This window comes from Pithys albifrons, chromosome 5, assembly GCF_047495875.1.
Source record: "Pithys albifrons albifrons isolate INPA30051 chromosome 5, PitAlb_v1, whole genome shotgun sequence".
In the NCBI taxonomy this organism is placed as follows: domain Eukaryota; kingdom Metazoa; phylum Chordata; class Aves; order Passeriformes; family Thamnophilidae; genus Pithys; species Pithys albifrons.
Genome location: NC_092462.1, coordinates 63,884,961 through 63,907,336, shown reverse-complemented (window position 1 = coordinate 63,907,336; position 22,376 = coordinate 63,884,961). Strand labels below are relative to the sequence as shown.

The 22,376-nt window shown below is 42.3% G+C and overlaps 2 protein-coding genes across 3 annotated transcripts in view; one reads left to right on the top strand and one right to left on the bottom strand.

Annotated features, from left to right (window-relative positions):
• Positions 1-7,611, bottom strand: part of MAN2B2 (mannosidase alpha class 2B member 2) — a 29,994-nt gene extending 22,383 nt beyond the window's left edge. Inside the window, exons 1-3 of one of the 2 annotated variants that reach the window (XM_071556843.1) lie at positions 7,443-7,611; positions 4,238-4,384; positions 475-580 (exon numbers count right to left, since the gene is read on the bottom strand). In XM_071556843.1, the coding sequence (XP_071412944.1) occupies positions 475-580; positions 4,238-4,384; positions 7,443-7,574 (385 nt within the window). In that variant the 5' untranslated portion in view covers positions 7,575-7,611. The remainder of the gene's footprint in view (positions 1-474; positions 581-4,237; positions 4,385-7,442) is intronic. The other variant, XM_071556842.1, reaches the window with a different exon arrangement.
• A 3,743-nt stretch (positions 7,612-11,354) lies between these two features.
• Positions 11,355-22,376, top strand: part of PPP2R2C (protein phosphatase 2 regulatory subunit Bgamma) — a 193,924-nt gene continuing 182,902 nt past the window's right edge. The window contains exons 1-2 of the mRNA XM_071556837.1: positions 11,355-11,415; positions 11,602-11,682. Coding sequence (XP_071412938.1) covers positions 11,400-11,415; positions 11,602-11,682 — 97 coding nt within the window. The 5' untranslated portion in view covers positions 11,355-11,399. The remainder of the gene's footprint in view (positions 11,416-11,601; positions 11,683-22,376) is intronic.

Here is a 22,376-nt window from a genome sequence, read left to right as displayed (position 1 = left end):
TGATCATGACTACAAATGGGGGTTACTTCATCAAGGAAGTCCTTCAGTTAATTTCAGATGACATTCCATGGCTCCTCTTCTGCAGAAAACTTGGCCTAAACAATACAACCTTCCCACAGTCTGAATTGCTACCATGTATTTTCTTGCAGAGCATTTCATACCCTCAATTTCACCAAAACTATCTTCCCAGGAGCTTAAGCTCTCAAACACACACAAACACACAAAATGCCTCTGCTCCAAATGAGTTTATAACTGACAAGTCAGTTTTTGGTAACCCTTCTGATTGCTGCAGAACTGACATGGGGTTTATTTTTTTTAAAGCAAGGTGTTTTATATGAACAATCCTTCAGAAAGATCTTTCATCAGTTCTTATAGAGTGAGAAAATAATAGCAATTTCTGCAGTGGAAAAAATTAAAAATAAAACCTTCAAGGTCGTAACAATGAAAAATAGAAGATAAAAGCAAATATGATACCTGTCAACTGTAAAATTTGATCATCAATTAGTGTCACAGCTTCATCATGCATCACTTGTCCTCCAATGACAAATTCCAGTCGTCCCTCCTGAAGCAACTGATGGACCTGTAAAATTGAAATTAAGACACGGAACGTAAACATAATTTGAGTCTTATCCAGAAAGTCTGCAAATTCATTTCAGATCACAGCACATTACCCAGACACAACACTTGTCAAGATGGCATCCAGGACAAAAAGTGGGATAAGAGGCTGTCAGTACTGAGTGATATCAAAAAGAGAATAAGGTGGGGAAATGCATACTAATGTGCTGCACAGAGGGCTGATTTACCCAGCTTACAGCAAAAACTGTTAGCCACAAAGGATGCACTGCCAGGTACACACTGACCTTTTGGTGTTTCTCAGTAGGGCTGTTACTGTGCCTTTTAAAACTGTCTAAACACCAGACCTGTCCCCATACACTGCAGTGGCAGCAGCCCATGATCCTGGCTCAAGGCAGCAAGAGCTACAGGATTAAAACAGATCCTAGTGCTTCTCCCACTTTCTTCCTCCTGCTGCATCCATCTTGGCTTAGGGAAGGTATTGGGTGGCTGGATGAGGGAGCAATAAGCAACCCCCAGAAGCAGCAACAGAACCCCAGGCAAGCAGAGTATTCAGGCTCCCAGGGTTTCCCTCAGTTGGAGACTGAGATCTGTGGGATCCACGAGACAGTGTGTCACCACAAACATCTCTCTTCTACTCTGTATGCATTTATCTTGCCTTTGAAGCACAGACAAGTTGCTCAACTTGTGACAGACAGAATGCTTTATGAAGAAATACTTATTTCATGGGCTTGCCTGCCTGATAACCCCACTGCTAACCTGCATTTCTGGTCTCTTTTTCCTAGTTTAAAAAACTGTCAATATATTACCTCTTCAACTCTGGGTGTTTTTTTGCATGGGTTGTTTTGGATTTTTGTTTTGTTTCTGTTTTTTCTTGTTTGTTTGTCTTTTGCAATGTTTTTGTTTTCTTCTTAATTTCAGCTACTAGAAACAACAGGTAAACTGACAAGTATAACTTTCAGCAAATGCTGGATGAAGCACAGAGTGGTGTTTGGTGTTTGGAGGGAGGGAGGGAGGAGTAGTCTGTGTCTCTTTCTGAAAGTCTTAGGGAATCTTCTGTTTTTATTATGGTTACTTCACTACAAATTGAGAGGTATCTCAAACTTTCAATGAATAAAGTTCATATAAATATGTATTTTAATCCCTATCTTTTTTTTTTTAAAATCTGTCATAGGATGCCAGTTCCAGAGCTATTATGTTTATTTCCCCAGGAACCTTCAGTGTCTGCTAAGACAGGACGCCAGATTGTCAACTTTGATTATAATCATTTCTCTCGTACACAATGTTGCGAAAACGCTTCAGGGCTCAGCATTCCTAAATTAGTTCCAGCTGACTCTGGTGACTGATTAGCATGCTGGGAGACCAGATAACTGGTATCTGGTGTCAGCACAGAACTGGCCCTGACCTACATGAAAAGAACCTGTGATTGTTATTCCCCATTTAAAGGGATGTCCAGAATACATTCCTGACCCAAACTTTGGGCCATGGTAATGGTTTTTAATGTCAATTTTGTGGAAACACTGAGAGGATGAAGACACAAGAAAAATACTTCAAGAAATTTAAATAATATCTAATCCCCTCTCAAAAATAAAAAAGAAAAAGAAAAAGAAAAGAAAAAGAAAAGAAAAGAAAAGAAAAGAAAAGAAAAGAAAAGAAAAGAAAAGAAAAGAAAAGAAAAGAAGAGTATCTATAAGGACAAGCACATTTCTGACCAGAACAGGGCAAAATAAACAAGGAATGGAGGAAACAGTACAAGAAGCACTGTAAGTACTCTAAGCAGCAGATTCCTATGGTGCTAGAACATATCTGTGATCCTTAGGACAGTATTACAGACCTGACATCAACTCATGTCTACAAACCAGACAGAAGTGGCTACACATCTTTGTTTTCCCCCAGTTAAAGCACTCAGATATCAAGGCTGGGTAAGGAGGTAGGAATGGTTTACACAAGAAAACGCTGGGGAAATAACATGTACTGATAGCTACAAGGCCCATATCTGGCTGCATTCTGCTGCAGTACGTTTCACTCCTACATATTCTCTTGTCTGAACTGCAAAACCAGCTTCTGTCCCCAGGCCGTACCTTTTCTTTGTTTTTAATGCTATTGTCAATCCAAAGCAGACACTTCAAAAGAAACCAGAATTAAATCCTGTATTTCAAGTAAGCCACTAAGTTGAGAAATAAAATGGGAAAATTAAAACTAGAGTGCTAGTTCTACACAAAATCATTAATGCTAGTTCAAGTGGAAAAAGCAGGACAGCAACCAGAGTGACCTAATTTCAGGGACCAATATTTGCAACTTGTTAATGTTAAAAACATGTCATTTATCTGCAAGCATCACAGCTCCTAAATTAGAGATTCAATGTTAGACACACAGGTTTTAGAGGAATTTGTTTTTAACCACTTTAATTTTCAGAGAGGTAACTATAAAATTAGAGAACTGACTATAAAATGCATGAAAGCAGCAATTAAAAATAATTAGGCTAGGAAATTAAGGGCTGAATCATAAGTACAACTTTTGCACTACTGAGGTCAAATGTGAAACATTTATTCTTCTGGCTTCCACATAATAGCAAGAACAGATATTAGAAACATGGGCCCTGACTTTATATTTCGGTTATAGCAGCATAACATATTTGAAGTAAGATCAACTTGCCTTAGAGAGTTAGCAGACTCTTCTGTCCCTGTAGAAAGCTGTTCCTATGCTATTTTCTTCCCCACCCCAGACTAATTTAAAAAGAGATAAGAAAATTGTCCTGCAACAGGCAAATATGGGCAAAGTACCCTCACAAATCCAGCAAACTGCCAAAACCCAGTAAAATCTACCATGCAAAGATCAGCTGCGTGCAGACTGTAAGCTGTTATTTAAATATTGAACATTACAGAAGATTCAGAATGTATTGAAGGACTATGTCACAAAAACCCAAAGCCAGACAAGAGGTGTCTATTTTACATGATGCTGTAAGAAATGTAAAGTACTACAAGTAACCTGCTACTGTTGGCTGGACCCTGGCAACAAAACAGAGTAGAGTTCTGAGTAAGTTCCCATGGGAAGCTGCACCTGTATACCCTTTGGTTTTGGGATCCAAAGCAAATATCTGCACTGCAGAGCAACACATAACCAGCTTCCAGGCTACCAGCCCACTCTTTGATTTCAGTATGTTTGTTCCAAGCCAGAAAAAAGAAAAAATGACAAAACCTCATGATGTCTTCACTAGAAAAAAACACACTGCCATTGAATCCAGTCACCTCTTTGCTGTAGTATCTTTGTTTACAAATGGTAGGTTTTTGAGCAGTACTTACTTGTCAGCAGTGTTAGGCTTCAGATGTTTTAACAGATATTGGTGCAGTGTCTTTCAGAATCACCCACATCTTATACTAGCCTGCCCCCAGATAAGTAACTCAGCAGTGAAACAAGAACTGTAAAGTGTAAAAAGTCTTCAGTGCAAAGGTTACTACCTCCTACTGCTCTAATCTATAGCTGGGGCTTAACCTCTTGCAACTGCTTTTAGAATTAAGGTCCTTTCATATGAAGTATCAGATTCAAAGACAGCTTGCACAAGACCTGGGTAAAAAGCAAATGGTGAAGTACTTTGCCCCTGTTTGTCCCCTGAAAAGAGTGTGGATTCTTTGTTGGCAGGAAGCATGTTTCTAGTGAAATTTACCTGCTGTTTGTGTGTATCTGTGGCTACCACATCCCACCAGAGTCGAAAGAACTCCTGCTCCACCGCGATAAATTTGCGCTGCTTTCCTTTCATTAGCTCTTCTACAGCAGTTGTGTAGACATTTGCTGCATAAGCATGCATACTTTCCTGCAAAAAATAAGTAAGTTAGTTCTGTTTGGCCTATATTAAAAGGGCTGTGTTAAACACTCACTGGGCTTGAAAAGAGAGATTGAAAACACAAATTTGCTGCACAGTTCACAGAATCATAGAATCACAGAATCGATTGGGTTGGAAAAGACATCTGAGATCATCAAGTCCAACCCCTGGTCCAACTCCAGTCCATTTACTAGATCATGGCACTCAGTACCACATCCAATCTCTTCCTTTGTATCTCAGAAAGACTGAGTTTGGATTATGAACAGCCCTTTAGCCCTTCTGTTCCAGATACATCTTCTTGACTTGGGAGCTGACTAGACCACGGTGAAGCCTCCCACAAGATCACCAGACACTAATACAACAAATTTCTTTTTGACATACTGGGAACAGCTTATCCAGTTCCTCACTGCTCACCTTAAGTCAATCTCATGAATGGTCTGCACCAACATAGTTAAAAACCCCACATGCACACTTAATTCTCCCATCCCTCCTCTTTTGACGGCCTGAATTATCCAAATTGCTTCTTCAGAGCAAGTATGACTCTGTGCTGTGGGTGTGCATTGCCAGTACAATACAGTGACACATCTACTGGAAATTATACTGTTATGAAAAATAACTCTATTGTGCTTGATGTTATAGGATGGAGTAAAATCAAGCTGGTAAAGCAATCTTACAATGAGTTTGACTGTTGACGCAGAAACACCCAGTGTGAGGTTTTGTGCATCTTCCCTGTCTATGTCCTTTCTAAAGATACATCTATTGCAGAACAAGGCCTATGGACTTTTACTGAAATGCAAATGTGACAGCTGTATCCATCAAACAACCTATCACACTGTTACGTTTTATGATATGGTATCAAATTAATGACATCATGTTAATTTTGAAGTTGTGCACACCATGCTATTTTATGTACACTTAACCTTGCCAGAACAACTTCTGCTGACCAGACACAGACTTCCACCTTTTACCTAATTTCTAGAGTGATACAGAATATCTACAAAGACAACAGCCAAAATCAGAGGATTTTCTGAAATGTCTGTCTTTTCTTGTAAGGAAGTAATCTCAATGTTAGAGCAGACTTGTTTTATACTAACAATAACACTCTCCTACATAAACTACTGGTACTTAAGTACACAGAGCATAATACTTAAAGTGATTGACACAGATCGCTCACTCCTCTAAAAACGAATGGGCATGAAAAGTACAACATGAATCCACAGTTTAAATTTAGGCAGATTTCCCACACAAAAATCACCCTTTGAAATAGGAAGGAGATGAGGTAATCCAAATCAGAAATGAACTTTTCCTAACCTCTTGCTTTCCATAACAGAAATTCAGCCATCTTTGTAAAAATACTCATGTCATTAGATGAAGAAAAGCATATGAGTGCAGGAGGAATGGCTTAAAATATTGCCATGCTTGTCTAAATAATTACTCAATGATTACTTCATCAGTTCATAAGGGTTTTATAAACTCAAGATTATGATTAGATGCTTAATACAATGTAACATTTACTTAAACATAAAACACTCAAATGATTGCTTACGAAGTTTTATTTTTCACTGGCAATTGGCTACAAACAGTATGTCCTAAAAAGCAAGTATATGTACAATAATTAGAACAGTAGGCTTATTAAAATATTATTAACAGTAGTCTTATTTAAATATATACCAAGATGCAAAAATTGTTCTGTACTGCATCCTAGACAATGGTGAGTTGTCTTTCACACACATGGTTAAGACCTGCTGGTGAGTGGACACACCACATGTAAGTGATGGTACCACTGTTTTAAACAAATTGCAACAGACAGCTCTCTTTGAGAGGAACATAAAAACTTGTATTATCCATCCAATGCTGGAATTCTCCATCAATACTATAATTTCCAGCATACAATGAAGACTGTGGTTCTGATGTCATCAATACAATGCTTGTTTTTCATATTATAAATGGAGAAATGAAACACAAAAACCAGTATGCTGTCATTCATAATGACTAAGCAAACCAAAACGACAAACTAAGCTGGGATCACATCAATATTCCAGAGTTACCTTCAAGTTTCTGTTTAATACAGAAGCATTTGAAATGATCCACAAGTAACCTCTGTGGGTTCTGACTACAGAATTGCTGATGCTTGGGATTTAACAGCAGAGGAACTGAGCCTTCAAGCAACTGTATCTTGTAAAAAGAAAAAAGTCATTTCTCTTGGAGATCTTTGACCACAACCTGACTCAAAATAAAAATTTGTGTTCTCTTACACAATTTCTGAGTAGGAGTTTGAAGTATTCAAGGAGAAATCCACTAATCTTTCCTAGATAGGGGAGACAAAACACATGCACAGCAGAGATTCCTGGGTGAGCCATCAGCTGGTTTTTATTAGTTAGGCCTCTTGCCACTTCAGTGTATGGCGTGATGTATCCACAGCATCTTTCACACGTAAAGGAAAGAAATCCATACTAACAAAGAAGGATTCAGTATTCAGGATTTTGACTAACAAATATCAAAGGTATCAACGCCCCACGGGATTCATTTTGCTCTGCATCTCATGTACGTAGCAAAGATTAGTTTGCCACTGCACTGGGTGGCACCAGACCCCAACCCACCTTCCCCTCGGAGACCCAGGACCTGCCCTCCCAAGGAAAGAGAGAAAGTTTTCCTGGGGCTTAGAACAATATAAACATAAGCACCGTGAACACCTGCCATGTAACCAAAGCGCCATTAGACTGAAGATTTTCCTCAAAAATAAAATAATAAAAAAAAAATCCATGATGATGCTGCAGAGCACAGGCATAGGCAAACCCACAATCCAGGGCACGGCTCCCACACTAACCATGCCTGCTCCAAAGGAGGATTCTGGAACACCAGGGGCCGGAGCACGCTCCAGGCCACACTGGGGCAGGAGCTACACCGTACAGGGAATGTCGCGCTCCTCCACGGGGTGCTAAAGCCAGGAGCAGAGCCCAGACACGGCCCGGACAGCGCTGCCCGGCGCCCAGGCAGCCTCAGCCGCAGCCCCAGCACACCCACCCAGCCCGTGCCCCGCCCGGCCGACCTGCACCGTGTACACCCAGCCGACGTCCATGTGGCTGTGGGGCACCACGAAGGCCCGCAGGTCGCCGCCGGCCCGCGGGAGGAGAGCGAGAATGAGGAGCGGGAGCAGGAGCCGCACTTGCGGGCCGGCCATGGCAGCTCCCGCCGCACTTCCGCGTCCCGCGGCGCCGCCTCTCGCACGGGAGGGAGAGACAGGCACGGCGGGAGAGCCCTGCGAACCCAGGATTGGATCCGCTGCGGGAGGGGGAGATCCGCACGGGAGGGATGGGGAAACAGGCACGGCGGGAGAGCCCTGCGAACCCAGGATTGGATCCGCTGCGGGAGGGGGAGATCCGCACGGGAGGGATGGGGAAACAGGCACGGCGGGAGAGCCCTGCGAACCCAGGATTGGATCCGCTGCGGGAGGGGGAGATCCGCACGGGAGGGATGGGGAAACAGGCACGGCGGGAGAGCCCTGCGAACCCAGGATTGGATCCGCTGCGGGAGGGGGAGATCCGCACGGGAGGGATGGGGAAACAGGCACGGCGGGAGAGCCCTGCAAACCCAGGGGGTGGATCCGCTGCGGGAGGGGGAGATCCGCACGGGAGGGATGGGGAAACAGGCACGGCGGGAGAGCCCTGCGAACCCAGGGGGTGGATCCGCTACGGGAGGGGGAGATGCACGGAGAGGGGGTCGGAGATCCACGGGGCGGGGGCCGGAGAAACCGCAGCCCCCCGTGATAATTCCGAAGCTCTCACTGATAATTCGGTGCTGTTTTTCTGACCACTGGACTGCTCAAGGAGAGGCCAAGTTCTGCATCTTGGACATCTCTAAATCCTTTCTCTTTTTTTCTCTTAGAAAATTCCTTTAACTTGAGCTCAAGTTCTTTATTTCATGGTGTAATAGTTCATGACGGTTTACTGGCTGCCTCTTCGAAGTTTTGAAGTTGTAGCAGGATTAAATTTTATGTGGTTGACCTTCTGATCCCATTTGAATTGGTTTTATCACCTGTTTTATCACTGCTAGCAACAGGTGAACCCTGTCCTGAGAACCGAAAAGGTAGACCCTTCTCTCTGCATAAAGTCCTAGTGAAAAGGAAAAAAAATCCAACCAAAAATTAAAAACATGTTGTTTTATTATGTAGCCCAGCCTCCTTAGAAATTTTCTCTGCAATTGCACCAGTTCCTGCCCAGTAAGTCATTGTGATATTGAACACCCAAATAGATTAAACTATTTTTTAAAACTTTGATTCTTTAAAATACACTAGGGTATAAATCAACCACCTTGCTGAACTTCTGGTTTGAGTAAATTACATGCTTTTAACAACCTCACAATCCTGAAATGACAAAAATATCAAACCAAACTCTTAGTTCACTTCCAACAGTGCAAAATTAGAGGGCATCAGATGAAGGAGGGTAACTGCTCCCACCTTCAAGTCTGTGGATTTAGATTCCAATCCTAGTTAAACCAGTTGTCTTTTTATGACTGAAGGAAGCAATCACAAGTAGCTTAAGTGTCCATCTACAGACATAGATAAAAGATTAATTGACACTGAACTAGCTGGCCCTTGGATGAAAGTTAGCCTCTCAGTATTCAAGATACCTGTAGAAACTGATCACACACTCTAAATGCAATTTGTATCAATCCCCTCATTTTACAAAGAAAAAATCCCATGTGCTGTATTACACGTCAAAGTCAGTGATTTTTTCAACTTATAAAGTTTGTAAATCATTGAAATCCAGAATGAAAAGTGCTATGTAAGTCATATTGGGTCATACTGCATTGAACAGCATAAAGTTGCCACATTTCATAAAAATTAAATCTAATATGAATGGATTCTCCCAGAACAGGGCCCTTGATTGCTAATTAATGTGGGAAAGTAGAGTTTTCTGCAAAAAGCAGACTAACACAGGAATGCTAAGTTTAATTTTATTGGTGATGATTCCTTGTCCTTAAGAGCAATCAAGGTCTACAGGTAATTTTTAGGGGGAATTAGTATCACTGTAAGCAGCTGGATGAAGCTTTACTTTAATACAACTCTATGATACTTTTTCCCCCTCAAATCATGAAACTATTTCAGTTCCAAGAATGCTAGTGCACATCCAGCAAACATATGGCGTGGGGATATATATACACACACTAAATGAGTTCGTGTTCTTTTACCTCAAAAGGCTTTATGGTCTTTGTAATTTAGGCAAAGTTCTTAGGAAAGCTTAAGTGTTGGTGTTTTGCTTTGTTTCTAAAATAGCTAAGAATGTTTGCAGAATGTTACTCCTGTTAAAAACCTATTTCCTTCTGAAACTGTAACTGTTCTACTTATTGTTTCAGAAAGGCCACAGTGTTGACAGTCTTGGATATAGTGGAGAAAAGAATGTAAATATCTGAACAGCATGCTTTTATGAGGAAAAATTTAATCAAACTGCCCAGAGTTTACACACCTAAAGGTATCAGGAGGGTCTCCACTTGCTGCAAAAAGGGAAGAATGTAGCAAATGTCATGGCAAAGAGCACTTAGGCTTACCTGATAACAGGTTTCCTTTCTTACTAACCTCTCAGGGATGCTGCAGAGTTTGCGGATCTATATGGCCTGACGGGCCACATGTAGGAATGTAAAGCAGAATTCCCGAAAATAATTCTTTCTCCCCATTTCACAAACAGCAAAGGCTAGATGGAGGAGCCAGTGTAACTGTGTAACGGTGTCATAACAGCTGCCTATATTGATACTTTATCCTCTTGTTGGCTCCCGATCTCACAGTATGGATCGATTATAGCAGTCTTATACTCTTTCTTAAGCTTTTCTCATTTGCCTTTACAAAGTGTGTTTGCTCTCTTTGACATGAGCTGTGCTATCTGGGCCTCTGACACTGTCACCTCCAAAAGACAGAAAATGTAGGCAGGATCCTGGCAACTACAAGCTAAGCAGTGGTAGTTGTCTTAAATTAAATATCAAAAAAGTCACCTGCTGAACAGATTACTGTAGCTTTACATTTCCCCTGTCATGTTTTTGGGGTAGATATCTAAGAATAAAGGTGTTTATTAACATATATTAACTCCAGCTGACTATTTCAGGGTTTCAAAATTTGCTATTCCCCAACCATTTCCCAGTGGAGTCAAAGATCACTGCACAGAGCACTTGGGATTACTTGGTAACAATTCTGCTTTCTTACCAACCTCTCAGGAATGCTGTAAAGACTGTGTGGAATCTGTGGGGCTCACAGACCAAGTGAAAACCACTGTCCAGCCTGGCAGTGATTTCAGTGTAAATAAACCCTGACAACTTACATGGCATTTGTAGCCTTTATCCATAAGAAAACCCACACGGCCGAGGGCTGGTAAGTGAACTGAGCTCAGTGCCATGGGCCAAACGCAGACACCGGTGCTTTGCATGGCAAGGCGAGAGCAGCAGCAGGGCCGCTCGCACGGGTGCTCCTGGCGAGGCCCTGGTGGGTGGTGTCCCAGGCTTCTGGAGCACCGGGATGCGCACCCGTGCCCGCCAGACTGCCCGCACCGCGGGCACGTGCGGCACCGGACGGAGAGCTCACGAAAGAAGCGGCCCGGGCGGCAGGGAAGGATGCTCCTGGCCGGGAGGCAGAGAAGGATTCTCCGGGCCGGGCGGCAGGGAAGGGATTCTCCTGGCCGGGCAGCAGGGAGGGATTCTCCCAGTGGGGCGGCAGGAAAGGTGCTCACAACCTGGCGGGGCCGCGGCGGGGCCGGGGCCGCTTGCACCTGTTGTGGCCACGGCGGGGCCGGCGCTGCGGGCGCGGCGGATCCTGGCGAGGCTGCGCCGCCTCCGCCGGGAGCTCCGGGCGGAGCCTTCCCTCCTTCCCGTCCTCCCTCCCCCGGCTCTCGGAGCGCCCCGAGGCAGCCGCCTGCCCGCGCCCGCTCTGCTAGGAGAAGGAGGAGGCGCCCCGAGCTACGGGCGTGGGGAGCAAAGCAAATAACAGTTCAGAGCGGTGGGCGCCATCCGGAGGGCAACACCCATGTCCCACAAGCAGGGTATCCGGAAACGCACTCCCTCCCCCGGCACTCTCTGTCCTCCCTCGCCCCTCCGTTCCTTCCTCAGCCCCCTCCATCTCTCCTCCCCACTCGCTGCCTCTCCCTCCCGTCGCCCACTTTCCCCTCTCCCGCTCAGCTCGGTCCCCCCGCAGTGCCCCGACTGACTGTGCCTTTCCTTCTGCCCAGCCAGCGGCCCCGCGGGCGACAGCGCGGCAGAATGGTGCCTCTACCAGCTCAATGGAGCGGCAGAGTTCGAGGTGTCGGAAGGTGAGTCCGGGCATGTGGAGGGGGCGCATTCCCTGTCCCGCTGTTCCGGCCGGCAGCGAGTGGGAACGGAACTTCAGGTGGGAGAGACACCGTGGCGGGTGTCCCGGGAACGAAGCTCCAGGTGGGAAGGACACCGTGGCAGGTGTCCCGGCGCAGCGGGTCGGCGAAGGTGCGAGTGTGCCCAGGACGGGAGCGGGGCTGGCACGGGGTGCCCTCCCGGGGTTTGCGTGTTCTAGGCCTTGTGGAAGTGCTTTGGCTGGGTTTGTTTTGCCTTTTTTTTTGAGGTGGAGAGGAGTAGTGTTCCGCACCTGGCGGCTCAGAGGGGTGGCATCAGCCCTCTCGGCCGTGGCGTCGGTGGGTGCGGGTGCGAGGTGGTCTGTGCATCTGCCCGAAGGTTTTCTGTCTCTTTTTTGCCCCCTTAACTTTGAAGAAAGAGGAAAACTGGAAAGTTTTATTTCTTTTTATATTCTGTGATCAGAAAATGAACAGTCTTTGGTTGCCAGGGAAGAAAGTTTCCCCACTGTCTTTGAACCATGTATGGTTTTGAACATGCAGAGCATTTAGACTTAGGTGCAAACCTGTGTATTTTCCGTGATGCCAGAAATGTAATGTGCAGTGCCGTGAGCATCTTTCAGTGTCTGTTTTCAGTGAGTTAAGTGGAGCTAAGACCTCATCTCAGTGTTTCTGGTCTGCTGGTGCTATGTATTCCCGAGAAGTGTGTATTTACTGTTTGCAAGGGCTTAATGCATCAGAAGTTTGGGTAGGCTGAAAAACTTTCTAGTGGTGAGGAAAGTGACACACTGTAATAGATTGGCTTCAGGTTCATCATTAGGGAAGGTTTTTCAACAGTGAAGTACTGGAATATATGAGGTGGGTAGACAATGAAATCTCACTCATTTCAGGGTTTTTAAGGGTTTTTTTGCAAATACATGTTGAAGGGATGAAGCTACAGACCTTGCCTTGGGGCAGGTAGAAAGACTAGCAACTGGAGGTCTCTTAGCTTTGTTTGTGACTCTTTGGGATGTGAAGTGACTCTTTGGAATGTGAAGTTTTGTGTTATGTCTTGTGTTTTGCTGTTTTGGAGAAGTGATTTAAAGCCCAGTGTACTAGTAATAAGCTGTGGCTTGATCAAGGCTTTGAACTAAGATTTTCCTCCCAATTATTCCATGATGATTTATATTTCAAGGTGTGCTTAATAGTGTGTGTAATTACACAGACTTGCATACTAAAGCAGTTCTCAAAAGATGTGATTTTGTGCCTACATGACTTCTTTTTTTGTGAAACTGCATACCAAACCAGATGTGATGACGATAGGTGGGGGTGGAAATTACATCCGTGTGAGGGAGTGTAATGAGTGAGTGACAGCATTTTTTAGGCATCACAGAATGCTGAAAACAAGCTTTACGTTGGCATTTACTTTCATTTAAAGATCTGAATGAATAGAATATGCTTCTTAACCTCATTTGTCTGGGTAAATACCAGTGTTTCAGCACGGCTTTGAGATGATAATGATTTCTTTTCAACAGGTGCTTTATTCCTATGATTTATTGGGTCATCTTTTATCACAGGGCATAATTTTTTAAATTACTTAGCTAGCCCTAACTGCAGTTCTCTTTAACTCTGGGAATATTTGGGATCCCAAAGGTAAATATTACGTGTTTTCTCTTTACTCAGCATGGGAATAGGTGAAATTCAGAGAACAAGCAATGTAATTTGATCACACAAATTGTATAATCAAAGTCGTCTGCAGGTAGTAAATCCTATAGGATTATATATAATTATGACATATATTTTCCAGAATACATGTTGTCCATTAAATGCCACCAGTATCTGGTAACACATGCAGCAATATAATCAATACACTTTAGAGAAGTAAAAAACATTTCAAAGAAAGGTTCATGGTGGCAGGTGACTTGACCTCTTTGGCATGCCAGAGTTTTCGAATAAAGTCCAAACCTTTTCCTTTGCTGAAGTTTTCCTCTAAAATACCTTAAACTACACAAAGCCAAACAGAATCCTTAGCTTAAAATTTATTGTTCCTATGACTTCGAATGGAGACTTTTTTTCCCTATCCTTACCCCAGTTCTTTCTTACTTTTCAGAAAGGCCACAACTTGTAATTGTAGCTGCGTTGGTTGTGATGACCTAATTGAAGAACAAAGACTAGTTAATCTGTATTAAATATTATTGTGTTGTTTATATCTCTAGATATATATCTGTGTGGATAAACATTCACATATTAATGTTCTAAGTTCAGTGAGTCTTCTGAGCATCTCTTGCTGCCTTTGCTATTGAATGCATACAATGACCTTGTGGTACTCTGTCAGACTTCAGTTTTGTGTTCTGCAACATTTTTGTCTTAGCCTAGGAAAGAAAATTATTCTTTTTCCAAAAATAGATGTGTTAGATGAAAAACATTCATTTACATAACAGAAAAGCAAAATTGCATATTTCAAATACAAGGAAAAATAGAGCATAGTAAGTAAAATACCACAATCAAAGCCAAGATAATAATGTTTGATTTAGTCTTGCTGCCCTGAAACAAAATCCTATCTCAAATATTGCTACTTCTATAATTAACATCTAAGTGCAAAATATATTTTATTCATGCTAAAGATCTCAAAGCACTTTGCTCACATTAAGTGCAGCCTCACAAAAGCTGTTTGGAGAACAGTATTAGACTATCCATTTACAGGCTAGAAGAATGAAATAAAAAAGTTAAGGATGTGATTTTTATAGAAGCTGTAAGTCGATTATTAAGCAGATAGTACCTTGGCACTTCTGAAAAGTAAAATCTTTTGCTGTTTGCCCAAATGAATTGTTAATAGGACTGCTTATTCCAGACCCTTTCTTTAAGTTCTAAATCACATTAACTTCTCTCAAACTTTGTGTAAGTTAAAGCATATTTGAAATATTTTATGCTATGAATTCTAAGCTGGCATTATGTTATTCTAGATAACCTTATATTCAGTAATGATTATATGGATAATGAAAAGATTGAGTTAAAAATAATATTTTTAGTTTTCACTTTTAAAATTATTTCATCAAGGACTCGAGATTGGTTTAAAGTGTACATTTTATTTTCATCTATTTTGTAACTTTATGGTCTTGAGTGATTGAAAGCTCTGTTACCAGCAGTGCCTTGTGAACCGTGATGTGAACCTTCCTGTTCACCTGCCTTATGCTGCTCTAATGTTCTCTTTTATTTCCGAGTAATGTGAAGAGAGATTTATTGAAACTATAAGATTGGTAATATACTGTTTTGTTTTAAAAGTAAATTTGTACATTGTGCCATTTTAAGGAACTAGAAGACTTTTGAACTGATTGATATGAATTTAATCACTGTCAGGTTTACCTCTAGTCACTTTTTGTTTACTGTATTTTTCAATGAAAGACAGTAAATCTGGATTTGGTTCAACACTGTCTTTCCCATTATTTCACTATTTCCATAGAAAGCAATGTGATTGCACTAGCTTTGCGCTGAAGTAATGTCCTTACTAGTCATGCCTTCATTAGTAAGGTCTAATTAAACAGGAAACCTCCATCTGTAGATGCTTTCACATCCCAGTCCTTTTGTGGCTGAACCAAACAATGGATTTTTCTTTGGTCTTTTTAAAAGAGGCATGGTAGCAGCTCTTCTCTTAATACTTCACGATTTGCCACCGTTTCTTTTGAAAGATCATCACCATGAATAGATGTATTTCCATGACATCTTAGTTGGCAGTGTGCTTTACAGTTCTGGGCTACCAGTTGTCCAGTTTGGAGATGTAGTGTTGTACTGAGCAGTGCCTCTTCTGCAGACCACAGGTCTGTGTTTATTCAAAGGAAAGCGAAATGCTTGGGGTGGGAGGGTGATACACCCCTTGTCTCATCCCATTTGGGACACTGCCAGTTTGCATACAGCACTGTAAGGTGTGCCACAGGGCTCGCTGTGTACATCCCTCTGATACACCCATGTGTGTGGATAATACCATTATTTCAGTCCTATGTCATACACCCATGTTTATGTATTCAGCAACTCCCTGTATTTCATCCCTCCTTTATTTTGCAGTCCCTTACGTTGGTGTTTGGTTGATTTACTGTCACTGAGGCCTGAGGGCTGCTGCAGCACAGGGAAAGGGTTTCTGTCTGAAAAGTCTTATCGTGCTTTGCTCCCATTATAACGTTGTATGCGGCTGTGTAAGACCAGATCCAGTAAATGACTCGCTGGAAGAAATTGTGTGTATTTGATTATACTATTTGTTGCTGCACAGTCTGACATTGTTTCAGTATGGAAAGTTCAGTATGATAGGCAAAGAGGAAAGGTTAAGGTATATTGAAATTATATTTACTCATATGATAGCTTTACTTCTAGTGATACTTATCTACAGGATTCCATTTTGTGATGTTTTTATCTATCGCTTTTGGAGTCTGTTTATACATGGCATGGGTTTTGCAAGAATCTTTCATTCAAATATTTCTGTAGATTGCTATAAAAAAGACATATTTCATGACAATATAATACTGGAAAGTTTATGGACTTGTTATGAAAAGGAAAAGGTGAGTGGCTTATTTACATTTCTTGTTTTTTGTTTCCTCATTTTGTGTTTTGATTAAGAGTTTTCTTGAATTTATGGAATAAATTATTTTCATTAAGTGCATTAAGATGATGTAGTTTCAATGATTCATAAAAGTCCTGCTTACATAGTGTTTCCATTGAAGATTAATATAGTTGCTTTCTCCTGGAGTCATTAAATGTCATTTTATCATTAAATGAATACTGTTTAACACTATGTTAATTATTTTACATTGTAAATATCTGACTGAAGATATTAGCTACTTTTCAGTAACCTGAAAAGTGATGTTGCTGTTTGGCTAATGGTTGAAAAACAGTGTATTTTTTTAACCAGATATTTATATCTTCCTGCACTTTCCAAGGACTTCACACTTTGCTTTAATATGCTGTACTTATTTAAGTAACTCTCTGGATCTTTAATGCCAGAAGTTGTGGCCTTCATCATCTCAGTTTCCAGGATACAATTTTCAGCCCGTTTCCTTTTTACTTTTTAGTCACAGAATCACAGAATCATTTAGGTTGGAACAGACCTCTGAGATCGAGTCCTTCATTTAGCCGAACATCACTGTGTCAACTAAACCATAACACTAAGTGCCATATCCAGTTGGTTCTTGAACACCTCCAGGGATGGTGATTCCACCTCTTCTGGGTATTCCAATGCTTAACCATCCTTTCAGTAAAGAATTTCTTCCTGATGTCCAATCTGAACCTCCCCTGGTGCAGGTTGAGGCACATCTTCTTATCCTGTACCTAGTTACCGTTACACTGTTTCTGAAACAAGCCAGGGGGCCAGTGGCTTCCTCAGCCATCTGGTCACACTCTGGCTGATGTTCAGTGACTGTTGACCAGCACGCCCAGGTCCTTTTTCTGCTGTGCTGCTTTCCAGCCATTCTGTCCCCATCCTGTAGCACTTCAGGGGGTTGTTGTGACCTGGTACTTGGCCTTGTTGAACCTAATAAAATTAGTGTTGGCCCTCAGTCCAGCCTGTCCAGATAACCTCTGCAGAGCCTTCCTCCCCTCCCCCCAGTACATCAACGCTCCCACCCAACTTGGTGTCATTTGTGACCTGACAGAGGGTGCACTCAATCCCTGCGTCCAGATCATTGATAAAGACATAAAACAGGACTGGCCCCAGTACGAGCCCTGGAGGACACCACTGGTGATCAACCACCACCTGGATTTGACTCTGTTTACCACCACTCTGTAAGCCTGGACATCGGACAATTTTTACCTAGCAAAGAGTGCATCTGTCTAGGCCATGAGCAGCCAGGAGAATGTGGGGGAAAGGGTGTCAAATCCTTTACTGAAGTCCAGATAGGCACATCCACAGCCTTTCCCTCATCTACTAGATGGGTCACCTGGTCACAAAAGAGGATGAGGTCAGTAAGGGAGGACATGCCTTTCCTAAATCCATGCTGACTGGGCCTGTTCTGGTTGTCCTGTATGTGCTGCATGATGTCACTCAAGGTGATCTGTTCATTACCTTCCCTGGCACTGAGGTCAGGCTGACAGGCTTGTAGTTCCCTAAATACTCCCTCTGGCTCTTCTTGGAGATGGACATCATATTGGCCAGCCTACAGTCAACTGGGACCCCTCCGGTTAGCCAGGGCTGCTGATAAATGATGGAGTGTCCTGCTGAACTCTTCAGCCAGCTTGCTCACATGGATCACATCCAGTCCCATAAACATGTGAGTGTTTAAGTGGCTCAGCAGGTCACTGGCTACTTCCTCTGCATTGCAGGGGATTTATTCTGCTCCCCATTCCTGTGTACCAGCTCAGAGGGGCTGGTTGCCTTGAGGATACCTGGTCTTTTTGTTGGAGACTGAGGCAAAGGCAGCAGTAATTACCTCAGCCTTTTCCTCATATCCATGTTGACAATATTCCCCTCTCCCTCCCCTGCCCCACATCAAATAAAGGATGGGGCTTTTCCTTAGCACTCTGTTTGTTGTTAATGTATTTATAAACCCACTTTTTACTATCTTTCACAGCAGTGGCCAGATGGAACTCCAGCTGAGCCTTTCTAGTTTTCTCTCTACGTGACCTAATGACATCCTTGTACTCCTCCTGAATTGCCTGCCCCCCCTTCCAAAGGTCATAAACTCTGGTTTTTCCCTGATGTTCAGCAAAAGATCAGGCTGAAAGTTCAGCCAGGCCAGTCTTCTTCCCCACCTGCTCATGTTTCAGCACACAGGGACAGCCTGCTCGGTCACCTTTAAGATTTCCTTCTTAAAGTATGGCCAGCCTTCTTGGACCCCTGTACTGTTAAGGCCTGTTTCCCAAGGGACTCTCTGAACCTGTGTCCTGGACAGGCCAAAGTCTGCCCTCTGGAATCCAAGGTAGAGGGTTTGTTGACCCCCTTCCTTACTTCACCAAGAATCAAAAACTCTCATTTTGTGGTCATTATGCTTAAGGTGGTCTCTGCCCACCGTATCACTCACCAACCCTTCTCTGCTTGTAAACAGAGGCCAGGGCACCACCTTCCAGTCTGCCCCTTTACATACTCAGGTTTTCTGGCTTCTGTTGGCTTCCTCAGTGTTGGTTTTAGTTTCCCCTTTGTCCTCTGTAACTCTTCTCTCTGCAAAGGGGCTTCAGTCCACTGACCGATGCAGAGTTTGGCAAACACGTCTGTCCTCTCTGTCATTGAAAGTCTGCCATTTGCAGCAGGTGCCTGCACAGCAAATCTTAGCTCTCTTCTCCCTCCCTCCCTCCATCCTTCCCTTCCTTCATCCCTTCCTGCCTCCTTCTCTGTCCCTCCATGGCTCCCTCACTATTTTAAGGGTCTACAAGGCTTACCATTTTGTACGATCCTTTCAGTTCCATCCAAATAACTCCTGGCAAATTTGATTTTATTCATACTCAAATGATCAAAATTTCTTCGGGTGTTTAGTTGGCCACATCCTTAAAGAGGCACTTGGTCAACTTACCATGAAAGGTGAAATCACTCTGTTGTGTGCCTGATTATGCAATTATTAGCAAGTCAAAAATCATGCTTCCAAGGTACCTAGACCAAAATTTTACAGGGACGTCTTCTATTGCTTCTTTATCATTACATATGCAATAATTTAATTTAGGTAATGATTTTATCAGTAATTACACTGATGAAGTAAACAACTTCTTTGGGCCCTACATTTGGCAATTAGACTGATTTTTTTATTGAAGTCAAACATTCAGTAATGGACAATTAGAGAGTATAGAATTGCCTGTGGTTCCAGCTGAGATACAGAAAGATCACCAGGTCTTCATAAAGCCTCCTCTTCATTACAGGCCAAGTCAGAAAGCCAGGGTTCCTCTGAGGAGCTGGGTTTTGTACAGGCATAGAAAGTACTCATTTTCTGATTCTTCTAGTTTATAAGTGTTTGCAGAAATTGCCCAAGCTGTCTTGGAGAATGTCTGAACAGCTGATGCACAGAGAAGTTTTTTCTCCCATGCAGACTTTTTTTGTCTGTGTGAACTTTTCAAAGCTGAAAAAATTTCAAGGAGGTAAGATTCTTCTGTTTCAAGAATTGCAACCCAGAAGCTTATCTTCTGCAAATACAAATTCAGAAGTCATACTGCAGGCTACATAGGTGGGAGAGTGACCTGTTTTAATAATGTTATTAATCAATTCTTTTCTGTATAATGCAGTAAAATGCATTTTCTTTTTCAGTAAAATGACAAGAAATTTAAAGCAGAAGTCAGTATCCTTTCTTTTGCATGTTTGTACTATTCGAGAAAATTCCCAAATGATTTCCAACTATTCTGGTATTTCCACTACCTTTCTCTCACAGTATGCTCCTCGGATATAAACTCCTTATTCAAAAGAATGGACAGTAGCTCACATCTCTGTAAGTCTCTATGAGGTTGCGTAAGGGTGTGGTGACTGACAAGACCCCCAAATAGTGAAAGGTGTTATTTACTAGCCAAGTTCTGCATCTTGCCATTTCAGTTGAATTGTCAGGGTTTGGTGATCCAGAAGAGGGAGCTGCCACATAAATTAAGTTCTGTTCAACTTAGCCAAGTCTCCTTTAAAACCCCGCATGGATTTTTTTTTTCTCTCTTAAGACTGACTTCAGAGATTTCATGTGATGCCTTTTTGGTTGCTCAGTTCATAGGTTTCTGATTTCTAAGGTCACTGTTAGAGACTTAGTTCTTTAATTTCCTTCAGTTTTCAGTATTGATTCCATGGATGTTTTTAAACATTGTGTTTAAATACCACCCTAAAATCTTTGGTTGATATGATGAATGCAGTGGCTTTTACTGAATCTGCTGGGTCTTTTTAAACATAGATGTTTGCTATCACGCTGTGGATGTTTAACAGATGTTTTCTCTGTGATGGCTGGCCTTCAGTGTGGCTTCCATGTGCAAGTGCATGTGGCTTCTGGGCCACTGTAGTAGTTTTATTGTGTAAGAGGTGGTTCTTCTGTCACAGTAACCACATACAGCTATTTTGAAAATAGCAATATATATGTAAAATGGCAAAACAAACGTGCACACTACAATGTGCTTTTTAATGTGCTCTCTCTCTTTTTTTTTCCCCCTCCTTAGCACTGCAGTGCAGTTTATAGTGGGTCAATATATCATTTGTGGGCTATAAAAGTAAAAAACCATGAACTACTGGGAGAAGGCATTAAAACATGTACTTATTAAGGCTTGTGCTGATGGTGAGGAAGGAGACCAGACTTCTCTGGACATGTTTTAAAGTGCTTAATGTACCTAGGTTGTGGTATTTACTGCTTGGTGGAACCTTAGATTACTGCCACCTACTCTAATGATAAATCTTTCAAAGCTCCCATACCTCCAGGTTCATTGTTGGTCATTTCATGTAAATGACTGTTGTGGTGTTGTAACTTTGTTTCCTAAGGTAACTAGATTACTGTGAAACAGGTGAGTCCTTTTTAATTGAACAAAATATTCCCTGTTTTTTGTCATTGAAAGCTAAAGGAGATACTTAGTATTAGGAAGCTTGTATTTTTTTTTATAAGAAGAGTGAATACAGCACTGTATTGCTTCTATGTTTGTGGGTGATCACCTTACATGTTCTGTGGAAATTCTGAGGTGTTGGAACTTGTCCAAAGAAGGGCAATGAGGGGTCTAGAGTACCAGTCTTACAGAGAGTGGCTGAGGTGGACTTGGCAGAGCTGGATTAACAGTGGGACTGGATGGTCTTAAGGGTGTTTTCCAACCTAAATCATTCTATGCTTCCTAAATATAGGATAGTACAAGTCCTTGTAATACCGCTGAAGGGTGAGAATGAAGCATTTCATTTGTCCTCATCATTGAATACTGCTTCATGTGGTAGTATCCTGCTGTTGACTACTCCATGTTTCCATATGTGTGTGGCTCAGCATCGCGAACGAAGATTTGGGAAGGGCTCTCCCCACGTGGGTGTGCCCTTCCAGCCTGTGCAGTGGATTTTTTAGGTGAGGCTCAGCGTGTGCAGAACTGGCCCCACTGTTTAAGTCCTGAGGTTCATCTGCCATGGCCAAGCGAGCTTGGATGGTGACAGTGAAGTCCTTGGGACTAGAACCTACAGCACCTGGCATTTCCCAGGAGGTCTCCCATGCAAGTACCAATCCGGGGCTGACCCTGCTGAGCTTCCGAGATCTGACGGGATCGGATGACAGGGAGGCATTTAACTGCCTATGTGTTTCCATATAGTAAATCTATAAATAGGATTGCTTTCATAGAAACTACCACTGGATTCCATTCACACCTGTATGTGGTGTCATCACATGGCCTTCAGGTTACATATACAAGCTGCTCTGTTAGACCATTTAGACATTACTTTATCAAGTTATGTACATCACCGCAATACCTGAAGGCAGCAACATGAAGAACTCTCTGGCTTAATTTGAGTTATTTTGTAAAGTAGTTCTGAAATTGCTTTCTTTATATTTTGCATGCTCAAATATACATGTGCATGCAAACACATTTGCTCACACACACATACACTTTTTTCTTACGTTCATGCAAAATTTGTATAAAAATCAAAGAAAGTTAAATGAGATCAATGTAGATGTGTTTGACTTTTTCTTCCTCTAGGATGTTTCAGAACAAGTACGTAAATAAATAGTGTTTTTATATGCATAGTATTTTGTACATGGCTGTTATATGTCAGATATATAATATTTAAAAATATTTAAAACTGATGACCTGTATGT